Source organism: Ambystoma mexicanum, chromosome 6q (genome assembly GCF_040938575.1).
Source record: "Ambystoma mexicanum isolate Mex_15411 chromosome 6q, UKY_AmexF1_1, whole genome shotgun sequence".
In the NCBI taxonomy this organism is placed as follows: domain Eukaryota; kingdom Metazoa; phylum Chordata; class Amphibia; order Caudata; family Ambystomatidae; genus Ambystoma; species Ambystoma mexicanum.
Genome location: NC_090937.1, coordinates 1,260,279,211 through 1,260,299,601, shown reverse-complemented (window position 1 = coordinate 1,260,299,601; position 20,391 = coordinate 1,260,279,211). Strand labels below are relative to the sequence as shown.

Genomic DNA, 20,391 nt, shown 5'->3' with positions numbered 1-20,391 from the left:
TCTAACTTGCAACCGCTCCAGTCACAGTAAGCTTAAAATATCTTATTAATCTCGGTCTACCGTGAGTATGGGATAATATTTTGTGTATTCAACAAAACGTAGCCATCCATTCACATATTTTGGAGAGCGTCCTGTAATTATCGCATTGTTTTTTATGCTAATATGTCCCAAATTTCATACCACCACATCTGTAAGATTGGTCCTTTAAGGTGTTTCCAGTTCCATGCAAAAGTGATCTTGGCTGCTACTAACAGGTGAGTAATAAGGTTTGCTATGTTTGGACCATGGGATAGGCACCTTCGCCTGTGTCACCAAACAGCACCACTTGTTGATACGTAGGCAGTTGCATTCTGGTTATTTATTTAATTTGCGTGAAGCCTTCCTTTCAGAAATACTTTGCCTTAGGTCATGTCCACCACATGTGAATCTGGGTACCTTCTCCCCACATCCTCTTCAGCATGTGTGGGACAAGCTGGATTAATTTTGTGAAGTCTGGTCGGGGGTGTATACCACCTATAACATCATAAATAAGCATTCTTTATTACTGGTGTATCTAGATAACCCTTGTATGCGTGACCAGATTCAGCCCCATGATTCCACATCTAGGTCTGTTCCAATGTCTTGTTCTCTCTTTGCCATATAAGGTAGTTTCTCGTTGGGGCCGAAGCAATATAGTAGCTTATATTGGGTAGATGTTTTTGCTTTAGTCATTCCTGATAAGAGAATGAGCTCAAGTGTGTTAAGGGTTCTGATTTTTCTGGATTGTGATTATTGGTTGGCGATCCACTGTCGCAGTTGCAAATAACGGAACCGGTCTTTCTTGTTTAATTGAAATGTAATTATACATTTTACAAAAGTTAGCGGGGGTCCCTCTTCTTGTAGTTGTTTCAAGTTTTCCACTGCCTCTGATTTCCACCCCCTGGAATCCCAGATCGGAGTGCAGGATTATTCAGTACTGGTGAATGAGGGCATAAGCCTAGTGAAGTACCCCATCTTTTGGTTGCTTTATTCCAATAATATATTGTGTTTTTGTTTGATGTCAGTAATGGGAGCTCTTTAGGGTAGGTCTTTCAGCTCAAGAAGGGAAATTGGGAGAGAGGGATAAGGGACAGTGTCTGTTTTATTTGTCTACATTTAGTAAGAGAAAGATCCCCACCCCCAAGATAGAACATGTGAAATTTGCACTGCCAGGTTATTTCTGTAACTAGTAGGGACTCCCATGCCTCGGTATTGCTTACATCTCAGTAATAATTGTTTAGGTATTCAGGCTTGTTTAACTTCCCAAATAAATGACATCTTATTTTTCAAGACATGAATGATCAGTTTGGGGATCTTAATTTGGAGGGCTAGGCACAAAATTAGGAGTTTAGATTTTAAATTAATTTTGATTGCCGTAATTCGGCCTACTCATCAGATTTCTTGAATTCTCCGCCTGTCAATGTTCTCAGTTAGATGTTTCATTAATGGCAATATTTTAAGTTGGTAAAGGTTACTGGGGTTGGATGGAATCCGATCTAACGCCCAAATAGTATATGACTTCATCCTCCCATTTCTTAGGGCATGTCTTGTCAGTATTGGTTCGGTGCATTGTACCATCACATGGCAAGTTTATAATTATGCAGTTCTTCCATCATGGTTGCTAGCGAGTTGGGTACATCTGTCAAGAGTTGACATTTGGTCATCGACATAAAGAGATGCTTTATACTCTGCCCTGTGTGTGTTATCCCTTAAATCATTGCGTTTAACCTAATCCTCACCGCTAGAGGTTCGATATCAGTCCAAAGATCAGGGGCAACAGAGGACAACCTTGTCAGTTCCCCGTAGAAATTAGTATCATTGCTGTGGTTGGTGTATGGTCGTTAAGAAATATCAAACGCATGAACATTGTGCCAAAATTAAGTACATCTAGGAGTAGAGTAATATAGTTACAGTTGGCCTTATCGAAGGCCTTGTGAGCATCCAGAAAAAGCAACCCTACCTCCATCCAGTCTTTCTTTTTTTCCAAACTGAATTAAATGTAAGGTTCTTCTGATGTTATTGTGGCTATTTCTATCGGTAATGAAACCAGTCGGATCAGCTTCAACCAAAGTGGGTAAAACTCTCCATAGCCTGTTAGCTAATAATTTAGTATACATTTTTTCATCAATATGCATTATCGTAACGGGCCTGTCGGGCTCACAGTAAGTGAGGTCTTTATTATGTTTAATATTGAGGTGGTAATAGATTCTTCCATTGAAGGGATTGCGGAACCAGTGTAGAGGAATTCATTAATCATTTTAGTCAGAATTGGGACCAGTTGGGATTGATGGGTCTTGTAAAATCCAAACTTGTCTGGCTCAGGTGTTTCATCTATTAGAGTTTTCATAACTGCTCGGGTCTATTCTTCTTACACAGGAGATTCTAGTTCCTGTCTGTGATGGATAGATGGGGCAGGTTAGCTGACAAAATGGGTCTCATTACGGGTGTGGCGGTCAAGAAACAAGGGTGCAGGTAATCTTACTGGCACCCTTGTTTCCTGTCCGCCACACCTCAAGTCTGCATGCCGGGACCGCTGCACCTGGTAGGTCTGACCCTGCCAGGTGCAGCGGCCCCAGTAGTCAGATTTGTCATGGAATCACAGGCACCGTTAACAACGGTGCCGGTGCTTCCGAGTACCCATTCAACCGCTCTATTTCTTTGCGGCCCAGTCGATTCCCCTAATGGCAGCCATTCGCTGAGAGAAAAACAGCTGAGGCGGATAAATGTCGATAGAGGTAATGCTCAAACATATTAATGGGGTTCATATGACTCCAACTTACTTGAGGGAGATAGAGATGGCCAGGTCCCCATATATTTAAGCAAAGCTAAAGCTTGGAGACCTATTCTTCTTCATACATGGATGATGGTCTGCTGATTGATTCCGTGAGTACAAGTTGCATTTCTACACATCCTGACAGGCTTCATAAGAGACATAAGCCACATTACAACCAATAGGCCCTTGGTACTAGAGCCATTCGACCGCTGCACTTAACAGAAGTGAGAATACTCACAACAATATTGCAAAAACCATAAAACCTGCAATAAATCCTAATAGTGCTATGATGTTACAGGAAAAGGCATAGAAAAACGGAATCACTGCAATAATGGTAGACAAAGATCCTTCGTTATCTGGAGAAATAGCCAAACCATCAACGAAAATGGACCTGCAACACCTCGTTGTGGAAATAGAAAAAGAAATTCAAAATAGCCTGGCAGTGATATCACATAAGATTTCCGAAAGAAAATTGAAGAATCACAAAGGCACTTAGAAGAGGTAGAGACTATGATGTGTCATCAATCTTATGAAACTAATGAGTGTACTCACCGGATTGAAGTGCTGGAAGCTCAATACAAAACTTTGGAAGCCGAACAAGAAGTTGCAGAGAAACGATTTCAACGCAATACTAAATGGGTGAGAGATTTAAAATCAAGCATGAGACGATCCCTCAGGTTTCGTTCAAGACATCACCACACATGCTCTATGACTCGACTACGCAACAGCTTCACCCAAGACATACTCACTCGAGTACACTTTTACACTGTTAAAGATCACATACCGAACGCAGCAACAAACCTCTCTCAAATATAATTTAGAGATGCCACAATCTCATTGTTTCAGGAACTTGCCTCCACAACCTTGACTAAAAGCAAAACTCTTTGGACTATGACTGAAAACAGACAGGCTTACAAAAGTACTTTTCCTTTTACCATCAAAGGTAACAATCTTCTACAAAGACAATTGTAGAAGGGGAACTACAAATAACATGCACTGGATCAAAAGACACGGAATCCCCTAGACCCATGGACAACTCTACACCATGATTCACCCCTCAGAACATCTCCTGGTCTAAGGTAGGATAACTAGGAAGCCTAAAGTTAATACTGCCTCCCTGGTTGACAGGAGACATCAGTTATACCGGATCAGATATTGTTTCACCATTAGAGCTTCCAAAGTGAAACCGCAGAAACTAACGCCAACTCTGAGGGACACATCCAATGACATAAATAGAGCATTGGGCCCAGCCAGCCACGGCATATCCTGATTTCTTGTTTAAGTTATTTAATATGTAATAATTGAGAATCTTACCAGGGAGGAGAAGCAGGAGGGGGAATTGGGGATCGTTATTAAAAAATGGCTGCAATGTTACATCAACGAACTAGGCTTTAAGTATCCTGGGCATGTGGCATTAAGAGGTATAGGACAGACACTTCAAAATAAATTGCCTTCAGTATGAATTCCCCCGATAACCCTCCAGAAGAACCACTTAATATTGTAATGTGGAAAATAAGAGGAATGCAGTTCTACAACTATCTTGAGCACATCGATGGTGTTGTTGCCAGAGACCCACTTAAACCCAGGCGATGAACACAGGCCATTTTAAAAACCATGTGTTCACCAATTCTCCGCTTCAAGTGGTGAAAGGAAAAGAGGGGTCGATTCTATTGGCTAACAATACCCCACTTGTAAAGATAACCAATTTGCGTGACCTTCAAGAAAGATATGTTTGCGTTTAACGATGCCCAATGCATCACCTATTTACATGAACTTCCCTGTATTCACACAATGACAAACAGGACCAGTTACTGGTGAGAATTCTCCCGCATATCATGCATTTGTGGAGGGTCAGGTGATTATTGGGGTAGGCTTTAACATAGCTCCTACTCTGGATTTAGACAACACTTTACCACCCGCTAGGTCTAATTAAACAAACTCAAATCACATTCACTAGACTACTAAGGTAACTAGAAGTCAGACACATGGAGAGTACTGAATGATTAAGACAGAAAGAGGTTGAGTGGATTGAAAGATTGGACTCTCTCGAGCCAAAAGGCATGAATAATGATTTTGATTTAACATGCTATATTTGAATGGATTTAATTCATGGTTTTGGTAGTCCCCTTTGATTTTCTTTTGGATTTTTCTTATAATTTCGATGTCTGTTCTACAAATTTTAGACATTTGAAATATATTCTTTTTTCTTTTTCAGTTGAGGATACTGTGTATTAGTAATATTGCACTGCTCTGTTGTTGAATGAACTTGTTTACCTTTCCAAATTAACACCCATGGCACTTATTGCAACCAGCTTAAATCATCCAGTTAACTGACCGAGAACTCTACATGACCCCCATACCACATACATTTTTGGTGTTATCATCCAGCAGACAGTAATATTCTATCTGGGATTATATCACAGAGTGCTGTCTACATCTATTTAACTATAACGAGAATCATTAGTTATTTAATGTCAGCCGATGAACTCCATTATGAGGCTTTAGATTCAAGTATCTGGGTGTAATCATTCTCTTTTGAGTGTCTCTTTGGCTGAAGATAGTGTTCCATCACGGATTTTAGTAGATTTCACTTAACCATAATAGTATACAGCCTGTACTATACTTAGTTTTCACAACATGGACCTTTGAGTCTAGCTATAATGCAGCTTTTGAGTTTAACCAATGATAGCGGTTCGGAGTGATCAGGTGACCGCCACATTCGTGACTAGTTGACGTTCTTGGACAGTATTGAGGCCATCCCCTATTAGGACATTCTGCATTTTTGTTTAGTTTTATTTAGCACCTTACCTTGGCTAAAAACGCTTGTTAAATAAGGTCCATCGCGTTAAATGCAGTTTTGACTATACAAATGGAATCTACTCACTACCGGGTACCACATACGGGAAGGGAGGCTGTATCATCAGCTAACTTCCCGTTCACGCATCGCTTCCGTGAAACTGACAAAGAGTTAAGCACTTTCGTATCTAAACGCTGAATTTGGGAACTTATCAGACTGCACTATTCTGAACGGTCTATTGACAGTTTCTTTAGACATTAGACTGATGGCAGGTGTTGCTCCTGTATATTTCAGATTTGGCCTAGCACTCTTACAGCCTTCTTGGGAAACGAAAGTCATGGTTGCCTTTCAAGCCACATATGATTAACACCAGCACAGAAGGATGTCGGCAATACATCTTGTGCCTTTTTAGAGCGTTGAAGTTGAAGACTGACCTTGTTCTCACAAAGGTTAGTCAAATAAGTTATTTTTGCCATAACTAAGACATGGGTGTTCACATGGAAAATGAGACAGTACAGTGATTTTTGCCTCTTTATAATGTTTTTTTAGAATGTGAAGAATATACAATCAACATCTACACCTGAAGAAGGGGTCATGGACACCCCGAAACGCGTAGTGTACATAAATCTGTGATTGTATTAACATATTGTGACGAATCTCTAAATAGACAAAAAATTCAGCGATTTGATCGGTTGCACTCTTTGACTTATTATTTTTGAAAATCATTTTTTGTATGAATCAATTTGGGTAATGTTATTATTTGTTGTATTAATGAATGATGTAATTCATTTTACTCTATATCCTTTGTGGAAAACTGAATGACTTCATAATACAGTTTACCTAAAGCATACAAATTGTGTATTTTTCTTTATTGTACATCTATTCATGTAATCATCAGTAATCACAACTAAGTGATAAGGAAGAGACTTTGATCTCGAATAGAGTGACCAGGCCTTTACCGTAGAGGTTTCTGTGGCAATTAATGTGCAGGAATGTTTAGCTCTCTCTTGGGAGTAGCGAGAGCCTAGCCTGGAGCACCGATACATGATTTACCATTTATGTACTAATCTCTTTAACCATAGTAAATAATTGACTTGAAGTTTTCAAAAGTTGTGCACCGATATCTGTCTTTTGAGTACTGAATGATGACATGAGAGATTACACTCATTGCTCCCATGCAAACTGTTTGTTTTGGAACATACATCATACTAGCATCCACTACCTAATACATATTAGGCCTGAGTACTTTCCAACCACGCTCTAGTGATAATGACTACAATCGTAATATGCTCTTCCGCACAAAACAAACCTCCCTGTATGTTATATGACACAATCATGAAAAACCTAGACATACAGCAGATAATTGGGACTACAGTACACTACTACCTCAATGAAAACATTTCTAGGGATGACTCCATGGGTCTGATCTGGGACGCCATGAAAGCAGCAATCCTGGGGTAAATTATAGACTATGTGGCAGCATATACAAGGGCCTGGATCTTACATACAAACCAGTTGGAAGAGATCAAAACTAGGGATAACAAATATGAAAAATGGGGATCCTGAAGACAGTAAGAGATCTGAGTAACTCTAGAGCTAAAGTTGAGGCCCACATAACCAAAAGGACTTCTCGAGCTATCCTGAATCCAAAACAATTTTACTATGCAAAAGGTGGATACAGCAAATGGAATCCGGGCTTATAAACTATCGAAACTAAAAACCTGAAGAAATATTTCCAGGCTACGAGATAGCACAGGAAAGCTATACAATGAGGAAGAAAAACAATCTGAACGGATTCAACATTGCTATACCTCCCTTATAACACACACACAATTGGACCCAGGAAAACAAACACGATACATTGGGCTTCATTACGAGTACGGCGGTAACCCGCCGGTGCTACGGGCGGGTTGCTGTCGTACCCGTAAAACCGGAGCCACCTCCAGACTTCCCGGTGCCGCCAGGACATTACAAGTCCTGGCTGAGTGGGAAGTCAGGCGAGGGATTCGGTGAGTCCCTATTCCCGTGGAGGACCATAGGACTCCACAGGAACCACAGGAATGGGGACTCGGTAGCTTTTGGTGTCAAGCTAACCTGAATTTTATAGACTAGAAATGATTTAAATAGATCCTTTACCTGTTGCTGCTCTTAAGTGGAATTAAGGCTATTAAACATTTGCTCCATCTGTGGTGTAACAGGTGGCACTGCAAACTAATTACCCGTATTTTATCTGAAAATTAAATAGTAGTACTTGAGACCGACTAATTTTCTTTCAGAAAGCTGGCTCCTCTGAAAGCTGGTGCCTTAGCTAACTGACTTAATGTATGAAAGAAAGAAGACCAGCGTAGCTCTTGCATCTAGCATGCCATAAACTATCTCCTTTGGGTTTGAACTCTCACAAATCCCTGGGTAATATATATTCTTTTCATAGCTGACCTTGGCTAAGGTATCCCCTTCTGACCGCGAAGACTGGCTTATCTTTTCCCTAAAGTATTTTCCAAATTGTGCCCTGTTTCCTAAGTCTGCAACTAGATCGTTCATCCTTTGGCCCTATACTGTTGGAATCCTTCTTCTGGAATGCCTAACGCATGCTTAACTCTTTAACAAAGTTATTTTCTTTTGATTCAGATCAGATTCTTCTCTGTCTTTGACCTTGCTATAGTTCTATTTTTAGGCCTGTGAGCCAATGGTCCTAGCTTTTATCTATCTGCCAATAATGTTTCTATTTATTTATATACATTTTTATAACGCGCCACTAACCCGGAGCCTCCAAGCACTATAAGACAGACAGAGATAATGAGAAAGAAAGATGAGGGGAACGCTTAACCTACTATTTTATCAAATAGAAAGGTTTTTAGATCTTTTTTTAATCTTAAAGGGCAAGACAGGTCCCGCAGAGCAATTGGTAAACCATTCCAGGCTTTGGGTCCCCAGACATCAAAACATGTAGCCCCAATTTTATTCAATTTGAATCGAGGCTGATCAAGAAAATGTTCTACAAAGTAGTACATTTCTTAGTTGCTTCTAAACAACTCAGAACTCTCAAGTTACTTGTGGTCATGTGTCGAGAATGTCATCCAGTCCTGTTTTTGCCTCGAATTATGGGACTTGCATTTTCCTAAATTTTAAATGGGATAGAAAAAATACAACTCACAGAATACAAAGGAAAGAAACAGGAACAGTGGCATTCTCATCCATGCCATTGCAAAACGTGAAAGCTTTTGAAAACTATTGACGTAAAAGTACAATGAATGTATTTTCTGGTGATTATTAAAATGTATGTATTGATGCAAGTGTTAAAATGGTAGAACGAAGATAACATTTTTTTTAAATTGCCCATCATGTTTTAACTGCTTCATTATCATAAGTTGCATATCACAAAGCAATAAAGCACCACAAACTCTAACAAACCTGCAAAATTGATGAATATGAGATACCTAGCTGCATCACAGTAAAGTTAATCATGTCAGTATTCTCCATTTGGTGAATGTAATAAATTTAATAAAACGTTCAGAGCTGAATTGGATGACCTTTTGGCAAATCTTGTAAGTGTTAAAACAATTTAGAGTCAGTCATAGTTGTGCTCAGCTTTCCCATAGACCTTTGTGTGGGACTGCATTTATATTCTGCTTTCTTTCTTGTCTTGTTTCATTAGGCGCCTTCAACGAGTTGCCCATTTTCTGGATCTTTCCATACTTCTTTGAGTCACGCATTCTCAATGCCTTTCCCAACTTCTCGATGCTGGATTACCAGGTACATGTTGTGCTTTATTAAACGTAGAAGCTATTTTAATTTTGCAACATCAAACATGTGTTTTGTTAATATTAATGCATTAAGAACACCAGAGCATGCCTAAAGCAATGCTTTTCTGCCATTTACCACCAATGCAATACGAAACGTAAAAGGTGATTGGCATCATAATACTGGCATCATAATACTTTGCTTCTGCATCTTGGGTTATGTGATGAATCTAATGGTGTCATCACTTCTTACCTGGCGGTGCAGTCTCCCCATGTGGCCAGGTGACGGCAGCCGCTACCTGACCCTGGGGGGGGGGGTGGCTATATGAGCGAGGATCACATGGGGTAGACTACCTGCGGGGAAGTGGCAATGCACCATCGGACAAAGCGTGATATTGCCCTTCCTCTCTTAAGGATATCCCATCCATGCCCGATGCCGCAATGGCTTACTTTAACACCTCCCCCCTCATAGGGAAGATGCTGAAGACCTTCTACTGGGACCTGTATATAAGTCATCACAATCCAACGCACCCTCTAAGATTAAGGGAAACACCTTTTCCGCTTCTACCTATAAGTCCTTAACAACTGATTTACCTGCAAGGGACAATTATCCAGACTTTATAGACTTTACTCATAAGAATTCAAGAATGGACTTACATTCCCGTAACCACCATAAAACTGCAACGAGGAAGATGAATGGAGGCATGCAGATCAAGGAAAGCCTGGAACACAGGTTACGCTCTAGTTGTTGCGAGTGAATACCTGTGCCTGGGAGATTGAAACCAGGTGAGCAACTGACATAAGAGAGCTGCTGGAGAAAGGAAGCTGTCTCTCTCGGAACAAGTTTAGAGAACATGAGGCAACAAAGAAGGCCATGGAGCAGACTGGCTCGAGAACCGAAAGCAGTGAAGCTGACCGCAAGGAGGAACACTCTACGGGAATGCCAGGAGCTAACCTATAGCTTGCCAGTGTTCACAGGTGTTTGGAGGCAGTTTTGCCTTATATGAGCCTGAAGACATGGAGCAGAAGTGCCCAGCAGAGACTGCGAGAACACCAGAAGCCAGCAGAGAGCTTACTAGCGATCGCAGGCGATTGGAAGTAGCCTTCACCTTAATGGAGCCTGAAGATACGAAGCAGAAGAGCCCAAAGGGTACTGCAGGACTTTGAGAAGCCAGTTAGCAAATACGGCAACCAAAGAGGAGACGCCGAACAAGCACTGCTTGCTTACTATGAGAGAAGGAGAATATGCCAGCCAGAGCCAGTGAGTCCACCCAGGGGAAGCAGGTACGACAGGGCGTACTGGCAGTTATGTTAGAACCAAGTAAACCTTAATAAAGTGCATAAAAGAGAGAGAACGAGAATTTTGTACCAAGAGCGAACAGAAGAGAAATGGAGAGTGTTCAAGGTTAAACGTGTTTACCATACACTGATAAAAAAAGCCCTGGCAGGATAAGAATACCAGGCAAATAAACTGTTAGGAAAAACAGAGAAAAGAGACTATTGACTTTTGGAGAGGTGTGTAGAACACATTCAAGAAAGTCCTGGCAGGAGAGTATACTTGTCAATTGCACATGAGCGCATCCCAGAAAGTCCTGGCAGGAGAGTATACCAGGCAATTGCAAGAGAGTGCATCAAAGGAATCCCTGGCAGGATAATATACCTGCAATTGCAAGTGTGCTAAGAAAAGTCCTTGTAGGAGAGTATACCAGGCGATTTCAAAAGTGTAAAGAAAAGCTCTGGCAGGATAGTATACCAGGCAATTGCAAGTATGCTAAAGAAAGCCTTGGCAAGAGAGTATACCAGGCAAGTGCAAGAGTGTTTCCATGGGAAAGTCCTGGTAGGAAGATACACCAGACAAAGACAAACTGAATAGTATACAAGAAGTGTATCCGCAACAGTGATCCTGAGAAGGATATAGAAGGCCCGGCCCGAGGCTGTGTGAAATCAAGGATATAAGAACTGAAAATCTGACAGCAGAGTATACCAGGTATTACGCAGGCCTCAGAGCGCTACAAAGAAAACATAATTTACAGACAATACATAAATAACAAAGAATACACAAAAACGGGAGGGCAAAAATGAAAAAGAACCGAAGTATAAACAAACAATCCAAAAAAACAATCAGATCAAATATTTCAGGCGACGAATCAAGGAAACTACAAGTCCAAGATTTGGCTGGTCTGGGATTCATGGGCTCATGGGGGCCATCCGAACATAATTTAATGAGTGCATCAGCGTGCCCTGGTGGGGCAGAACTATGGTTCTGTGGTTGCTTGTTTCCTGAAGAGGAAGGAGATGGTGGTACTAATTTCATGGGTAACATATGCTCAGGACTAAACCGACTCGACAAACCCCTGTGGTTTGTGAATAGTTATCAACTTGTTTTGGAGACAAGTTGGTTTGAGAAGAACAGTTTACTTTATCAGTGGTCAGATGTCTTACTGATGGGGCATGGGCTGTTTGATGACTTTTTCCAATAATGTGAGACTGGTGTTTCTGGGCAAATATGTCTTGAGATGCCAGCTATGCATCAAGATCCGTACGGGAGTCACAACTATTCAACTCTTTGAGAGTAGCCTTCAAGCACCTCCAGAATTCAGAGATAATGGGCCTCATTACGGGTCGGGCGGTCCGGAATTAACAGTGGCGGTAAACCCGCCACCACTGTTAATTCCGGACCGCCCGATCCCGAGTCCTGCAGGCGGGAGGTGATCTTCCCGCCAGGTCTGACCTGGCGGGTTGAACACCTCCCGCCTGCAGGCGGACGTGGAAACACCAGCACCATCACGAGATGGTGCCGGTGTTTCCACTTCCACATTCCCATTGAGTCCTATGGGACTCAATGGGAATGGGGATTAACACCATTCCGCCTCCGTGACTCCCGGGACACCGGGGCTGTAATGCCCTGGTAATTCCGGGAGTCACGAAGGTGGAATGGTAATACGAGTCCGGCGGTAACCAGGCGGTTTTACCTCCGGACTCGTAATGAGGCCCACTGTTTCTCTCAAGACCTCCTAGAGAATATAAGGAGGGAACATAGTTGGATTTAAAAACCCCATCCACCCGAAGAGAAGTTGCCAGTGGAAAAGGAATTGGCAGTTCCCCACTGTTTCTGGGATAGTTTTCAAATCTGGCAGCCCCATGGGCTGTGGGTGTTTTTATTAGTGTACCCTTAGTTCCTGAGCTCATTAGTTTTAGGTATCCTAACAAAATAAGGATTTGTGGAACAATTGTATGAATACTATACAAGAAGGATACGTCAGGACCAGCCAAAGTGAATCCAAGGAAATAAGAAGTACACCAGGAGAGTACAACAGGCATCCTGACAAGACGAAGAGAGAGAAAGTCAAGTGGTTTTGTATATTTGATCAGGAGAGATCCAAGGAACTGATATTGTTCAATAAGCAATCAAGGGAAGAGAAACCCAGGTGAAGGGAACCACCCTCTGGAATAACGAACTTTATCCTGTGTTGGAACTTTTATGTTGGAGTTACAAACTTTCCTTTTTGAACATTTATGAACCACTTGAGGCCAAAGATTTTACCCTTTTCACTTAGTTTAGGTTGTTAGAATGTGAGGACCAGAATAATTCTTTGGACACTGGACAGTTTTGCTTTGGACATTCTGACTTTGACAGACCCTTAGTTTTGGTTTTAGGTAGGGAAACATCTCTTAGGATAGGGATAGAGAGGCATTTCACCACCCCCTTCTTTCCATTAATACAAGTCTTTGACCAAAACTGTGATCCTCTTGTGTCTGAGTTTCATTCCTGACTCCTCACAGATTCTACGGGACAAAATAGAATAATTGAGGGTGGTGACAGACAAAGAAGAGTAGGCTAATGTAGTCTCGCTGTTGTGCTACATATTTTAAATTGTAGTCGATTGTCTGTTTTCAATTTACTTTTGTGTTTCTGTGGAGAAGTTTATCTTATGTTTTACAGTAAAATTAACAATTAAGGGCAGAGGCAATAGGTTTCTGTTCAAAGATAAAGGCAGTTGCATGTTGGGCATACAGTACACTTCACAACATCACCTTTTTAACCAGTGAAAGTGATGAGCACAGGGACTGATCCTACCACAAATGGCCTCTTTATCCAGAAAAATGGATCGCATTAGGGACGGATACAACTCTAAATCACCTCTTTGTGCAAATTGGCTCACACGTTTCTCTGAGGTCATCCTTAAAAATAAACCATTTGACTGGGATCCCTATATTTCTTTTTAAACAATACAATACCACAACCTATATTACAAAAATATTTAGAAAATCTCTGCTTAAGTTAAGTTACAATAAAACATAGTCTGAATAGCAATTGCATAGACTTGAGCCCCTTTACCCTTTATCAATTGTTCATTTGTCTGGAGGTATTTTATGAGCCCCAAAATCAACACCCTGACGTAGAAAAGTTGTTACTTAGGCAGCTCCTATTTACGTGGGTGGTTGCACAAGCCAGGCATACCTATCAGAAGGGGGTGAGCCAACATAAATATAAAGTATAAATATACATTGTGTTGGTAAAAGCTGGTGCACATACTTTTCTTATGTTGCTTCTAGTTAATTAGAAATGTAACTTTACTAGCCGTGATGAATCCATTGGAGTCATCACAGATTCCCCAGTGGGGCTCTCCTCCCATGTGGCCAGGGGAAGGCAGCCGCTACCTGATCCTGACCCTGGGGGTGGCTTTATAAGGGAGGATCACGTGGGAGGAGATGACTTCCAGAGAGATAATATGGCTTCACTGGGTGAAGCGGAGTGTTCCCCCCCCCCCTTTTCCCTAAGGAGGACCCTCTGACACCCAACACATTGATGGCATATTGTCATTTAACAGTTACCGTTTTAGAGGAAATAAAGGAACCTTGTCTTTAGTCTACAAGTCAGGCTGCCACCTTTAAACCAAACACCCATAGCTCACACATACAACCTTCTGTTTCTAATATGCCTTATTGTAAATATCCTGAGAAAAACTATTTGAAAAGTAGAAAACCAATAACATCTATGGACTCCAACTCCCATAATTACTCAGGTACTGAGATGAGGAAGAGTATGAGAGAGTTTGTGCAACGTGACCAGTGCCCAAAGTACAATGCGCAGGCTAGTTGTTTTCCAAAGCCTACATTGCACAAGACATTTAAAGGTGGTGTTTGCGCTCAGGAGCATGGCAGTGCAGGAGGGAATGGTACACTCCAGGCAGAGGCCTGCAAATATGACACACAGAAAAGGTTACCGTAACAGAAGGAGGGGTGCCTCAGATGAGCAGAAAAAGTTGTGGAGATGCACAGAAGCTCCTGGGTCTCAGGTTGCTCGAGGAGGTTGCGTTCAATCGTCCAGAGCGAGAGAGGAAACCGGCGTGTGACCGCAGGCTGTACAGAACGCTGGAGAGACGTCCGCTGACTCCAGGGTGAAAAGCGAATGAAGCAGCTGTTCTGCGAAGGCACGGGCAGAGTCGGAGATGCAGGAAGAGACCAATGGTCTCTAGGCCGGGCAGACTCGGGACCCACATCTGGGCATACCCGTCCCACTCGGGGTGTCCTTCCAGCCATCACCTCTTTGTTTTTGCTTTGTCACCCCGTGTGGGATGGGTATACCCAGACGTGGGTCTCGTGCCTGCTGGGCCTAAAGACCCAAGCCACTCCTCACTGATGAGTCCCAACAAGGCCGAAACATGTTTGGGGATGCTTGTGGTCTTCTGCAGAAGGGAGGTGACCTAGCAGTTGGGGCCGGACTGCCCCTTTTGGGGTAGGACCAAGCTCGATTTATATGTGGTCTTTCCCCTTTTGTAATGGCTTGGCAGGTGAAGAACGATGGTCTGGAGGGTTGCCCACAGCAATGCCAGAGGTTAAGATTCATTCTAAACCTTCCAGCCATCACCTCTTTGTTTTTGCAATGTCCTTCAATCACAGGGACAAGTCCCGGCCACGTCCTACCTGCGCCTTCTTGGCCTCATGGCCGCCTGCATCCTAGTGGTGCCAGAGGTGAGGCTGTGCATGACATCGATTTAGTGGCTTCTCTGTTGCCAATCGTCACTGTTTCAGGGCCACATGACGGACCCCTTGCAGGTTTCGGATCGGGTGTCTCAAGATCACCTGGTCGCCGCTACCCAACCCTATGCCAAAGGCGGGCTGGCCTTGCTGGACTTTGAGCGCTACCGTTTGGCGGCGCAGGCTCAATTTCTGTCCTTCTGGTAAACCACACACTTTAACAGGCCACATGTACAGGTTGTAAGGGCCCTTTCAGCTCCCGGCTTACAACCAGGATGGGGAATATCATTATGCACACATGTGCCATCTGGTTTAAGATTGTCGATAAACAGAATGTGCAGACTCTGTACACGCCACTGATACCGTCCAGAAACGTGGCTGGAATGGAGATCACAAATAAGTGAGCCTACCTTCAATGGGCCACTAAGGTCAGTGTGGGCATGCTATTACCCTGATTGGAAATGTATGTCTGTAGACCAGCTCAGGGACAGGGGGGACTCTTTCAACTCCCTTGATGTTTTCATGTATTTCTTGGCATGTAACGAGTTTAAAGCAAAATTCTCCACCTTCCCAGAACAACCGCCTCAATGTTCTTCGTTGAATGGGATCATTCCGGCACAGGGTGAGGGTCGCCTGGACTCCCAACTGGATAGTAGCTTGATATCAGACATTCCATGGGAAGGGGAGGCTCCCAGGCAGAGCTCAGGGAATGGTCTGGGGGAAGAGATTGGTGACGAAGACTGGGGAATACACACAGCTTAAAACTAAGAAGGTCTTACTCAACACTAGATTCAGACTGATACACTTCATATTTGTACATCAAATGCATCCCACTCCGGCCATACTGCATACATACTACCCTAAAACTCCGGACGAATGTGTACGGTGTAAGGCCAGTCTCATTGATTTCCTACATCTGCCATGGAAGTGCCCACTAATTGTCAAATTTTGGGAGGATGTCCTTCCAAAAATCACCCTCATTATAGGTGAGCAGGTGGGAATGGAGTCGCTGCTTGGTCTGCTGGGACGTACTAGAGCCTTGCCCAAACTTGTGCGTAGACTGGCCGGGCTCTTTCTAGTGCTGACTCCTAGGAGGGTGGCCATGGCATGGTGGAAAGGTACCCCACCGAGCCTTCAAAATGGCTGGAAGATATAGCCTACTGCTACGACCACGAGATGGTGTTAAAACGCATTGTGCCCCCTACATGTCTGGCCTCCTGATGTTTTGGGGCCCTTCGTTCAATACCTGTTGTCGAACCTGGACTCGACCCCTGATGGTGCATGTTGATAGAAAATCATGTATATGATATAGCTGACCATGATACTATCTACTGCGATTCATGTAAGAGAGATTATTTATTTATTTATTTATTTAGATTTAGATTTATAATTATTTACATTATGCTGATTTACTCCAGATGCTTCAGAGTTGTTGTATTTGTGTTTGATGAAAATGCAATAAAGTTTTAAAACAAATCTGGCTCAGGGTCTAGAGTGGTGGGCTATACAGCACAACTTGCTGAAAGGCGCGTTGTTTCACCAACCTTGGTTCCAGGTGACAGTTGTCACAGACGCATCTCAGAATGGTTAGGGTACTCACCTGTCAGACATTATGAGCGAACTGTGGTCTACCGTGGAGTCTCGGGAGCACATCAACTTGCTGGAGCCTAGGGCCATCAGGCTGGCCCTGGTCGCTTTCCTCCACTCTGAAACGCAAGTCTGTGCTGATCCTGATGGACAACACTGTGACCATGACCTACCTCAAACGAGGGGTTGTGGGGTCATTGCCTCTGTGCAGAGAAGCAATGCGACTGTGGTTCTGGGCTTTGGAGAACAGTGTCTCTGACGGTGGCTCATCTGGCTGGACAAGAGAATGTCACAGTGGATGCCTTGAGCAGACAGACTTCGGTCTCCCACAAGTGGGAGCTCTATCAGAAAGTTCTAGAGGAGTGTGAGTTGTTTTGTTCCAGAGAATATCCTCGTCAGGGAGCTCTGGGGGACGCACTTGAGTAGACTTTCGACCTCCTATATCCGCTCCCACCGATCCCTGTCATTCCGCTGGTTCTCAGGAGATTGCGCCTGTTCGGAACCACGATGATCCTGATTGCCCCAGACTTCGCCCGGAGAACATGTCATCCAGAGTTACTGGACATGTCCATCTGCCCTCCCTGGCGTTTCCCGAGGAGAGTAGACTTGTTCTCCGAATTCGGAGTGGTGGGTCCACCACCTGAACCTCAGCAGTCTGAACGTTCATGTTTGGCTACTGAGAGGCTGAAAAACAAGGAGTGGGACTTGTCGGACAACGTCCTCAATGTGCTTCTTTCAGCTGGGCCTACTATGAAATCTATTTATGCCTGCAGGTGGTATACATTTTCAATTTGGTGCCGGGAGATGGACCTGGATCCTTTATCCTGTCCACTATCCCCTGTATTGGATTTTCTGCTATCTTTGGCCCAGGCAGGCCTGCAGATTGGCAGTGTAAAGGGTTACCTTTTCAGTATTTCAGTACTCAAGACATCCCTGGAACAGGAATCTTTTTCACACTCCCCACTGTTATGCAGTTCTTGCTGGGTTTGTGTAACCAGTTTCCTCCTGGCCAGTTTGTGGTTCCGTTGTGTGGGATTTGAATTTAGAATGTAGTTTTAACATTTTTTATGGGCCCTCCATTTGAGCTCCTTCATTCCTGTTTTATTAAATTGCTTCCCCTTAAGGTGATTTTCCTGGTTGCTATAATTTCCGCCGCAAGATGTGTAAGTGCGCTCCAGCAGTGGCGTAATACCAAATTTGGGGCCCCCCCTGTGAGCCATGCTGAGGGACCCTGGCCCCTCCTCATCCCTCCCCCAACTCAGCACCAAATCACGGGTCGCGCCACACTCTGGGCCGGCCTAGATTACAACGCTTGTGCAATACGCAGGAACGTGCTGCTGCACGTGTATACAGCACACTGCTCTAGGAGAAAGATGTGTTTTAATGCAATATACAGCACACTTTCAGAGAAAAATTGGCTAAAAAGCCAGATAGTTTGCAATTGTTTTGTAGGGTAACACCAATCCAAAAGTCCAATACATGTAAGTCACCAACAGTGCACAGGAACATTACTGCTTTGCTATTAAAAATTCCTTGCCACAATGAACACATGTTTAACTGGCTGCACAGTGTAGACCCGTAATAACATATTACAGTAAAGCATGCCAGGCCACATTTAAACATACCAAGACTGGTTGCACAAAAATGCCAGTCGAAGCAATAACACTTCTCATGGTTATTTTATCACAGATGCCCAAAAAAAGATACAATGCCGCAGTAAGAAACGGCTAGACTGGCAGCACCCAAATGCCAGTCTAGCCAGTTAAATTACACTTAGCAGGACTGCTTTATCAGAAATGCTCAGTTAAAAAAAAAGTCAAGCCAAACTAAGAAATGACTAGATTAGTTACACCAAAATGCTTCTCTAGCCACTAATACCACATACCATGCCTGCTTAGCCTGAACGTGGACAACCATTATGATTTATCGCACATTCCAGCACCCCACACATCCCCTCTCCCTCCCACCCTCTACTCCAACCTCCATAATCAGCACCTTGGCCCAGAATTACCCCCACGCTCCTCTTCCTTGTCCCAGTGCTTACGTATGAGGCTCCTTGCCTCATAGGTAAGTACTGAGATGAGGAAGAGTGGGACTAGGAGTAATGAAGATTACAGGTAGCTAAGTCAGGTATTAACTCCATGTACCTCTACCTCATCCCAGTAATTGTGTATGACGCAGACTGCAGACTGCCTCATACACAAGTACTGGATGAGGAAAAATAGGGCTAGGAATAATAGTAATGAAGATTACCAATAAGTGATCAAGGCATTAAACACAAGTAGTGGTGCAACACTATTGAGCTGACTGGGCTTCAGCACTCCACCCTCCCACCCCCTGAAATGTTGGGTTATGTTGACTCGACCTGGCTGACCTATAGAGCAGTTGCCGGTCAAAACAGGACACAGATATTAAACAGCACCTGGGTTTCGCTGTTAACAAAGGCCCAGCAATTACTAATGTAAAGCATTTCATTGTTATTACCTGCATTCAAATGCATAATTTTTTAGGCAATTGAAATCGTGATGTGGGTTTAGTACTTGCATGCCAGGGGAGTGATTAGAACGGTGTAGAGGGAACAGGAGACCGCTCATTCTCACAGCGCTCATTCTCACACCAGTCCATAAGTGGGTGCTTTCAGACTTAAAGGAGAGACTGCTTGTACCATTGAAGCTGCACTAGAATAGTCTTATTAAAATGCGTAAAGAAGTTAGATTTCCCCACACAAATATGTTTGCCCCTCCCCTACCGCCTGTGAAGTTAGAGCATGTCCCAACATTTGTAGGGTTAGCCCCCCCGAAATTTAGGTTTTGTTTTGCCCCTGAACACAAGCACACACCCATTCACCATATACACAAACGCACACCCAGCCATCCATACATTTAAGTGTGTACCCTTTCACCATACAGGCACAGGCAGCCACCCATACATTTAAGTGTGCACCCTTTCACCATACACTCACAGAGGTGAGGCAGCCACATTTAACTATCTAGGAATCTCAAATCTAGGTGTGCTTTCCCATTGCCTGCTAACTGCGAATCCTAGGCCCGCCCTCCACCCAGGAAAACCCAGCAACCAATGAAAGCAAGTAACTATAGCCAGATCACTGCCCAAGTTAACTAGGAACCTGTCACTCACTTCCCATATCCAATTACGCAGCCTTCTTCCAAGGCGTAGTATCCCGCCAGCGCCCCGCTTAGACTGTCAATCCATAGAAACAGGAACATCAGAACCTAACCCACTAATTGGACAACCACCCATGTAGGGCTTCCAGCTATCACATCGCAAGAAGATAAGAGTCAAAACCAACCAACCACACAATGTCCTACTGGCGGGCTACCGCCCCTGTAGTTTCAGTACCCTAACCACCCTATGACCAAGGACCACAAAATGCACTGACAGAGTTGAACGCCACCAAAGAGAATCGGAACAAGGAACAAACCGAACAGATCCGCACCCTCATCCTCCAGTAGAAACCATCACAAATACAAAAC

At 43.4% G+C, this 20,391-nt stretch overlaps 1 protein-coding gene across 3 annotated transcripts in view; it reads left to right on the top strand.

The window, feature by feature from the left end:
* Nucleotides 1-20,391, top strand: part of ZCCHC4 (zinc finger CCHC-type containing 4) — a 939,775-nt gene that overhangs the window by 510,291 nt on the left and 409,093 nt on the right. For all 3 annotated transcript variants that reach the window (XM_069631857.1, XM_069631859.1, XM_069631858.1), the window contains one exon: nucleotides 9,244-9,341. In XM_069631857.1, the coding sequence (XP_069487958.1) occupies nucleotides 9,244-9,341 (98 nt within the window). The remainder of the gene's footprint in view (nucleotides 1-9,243; nucleotides 9,342-20,391) is intronic.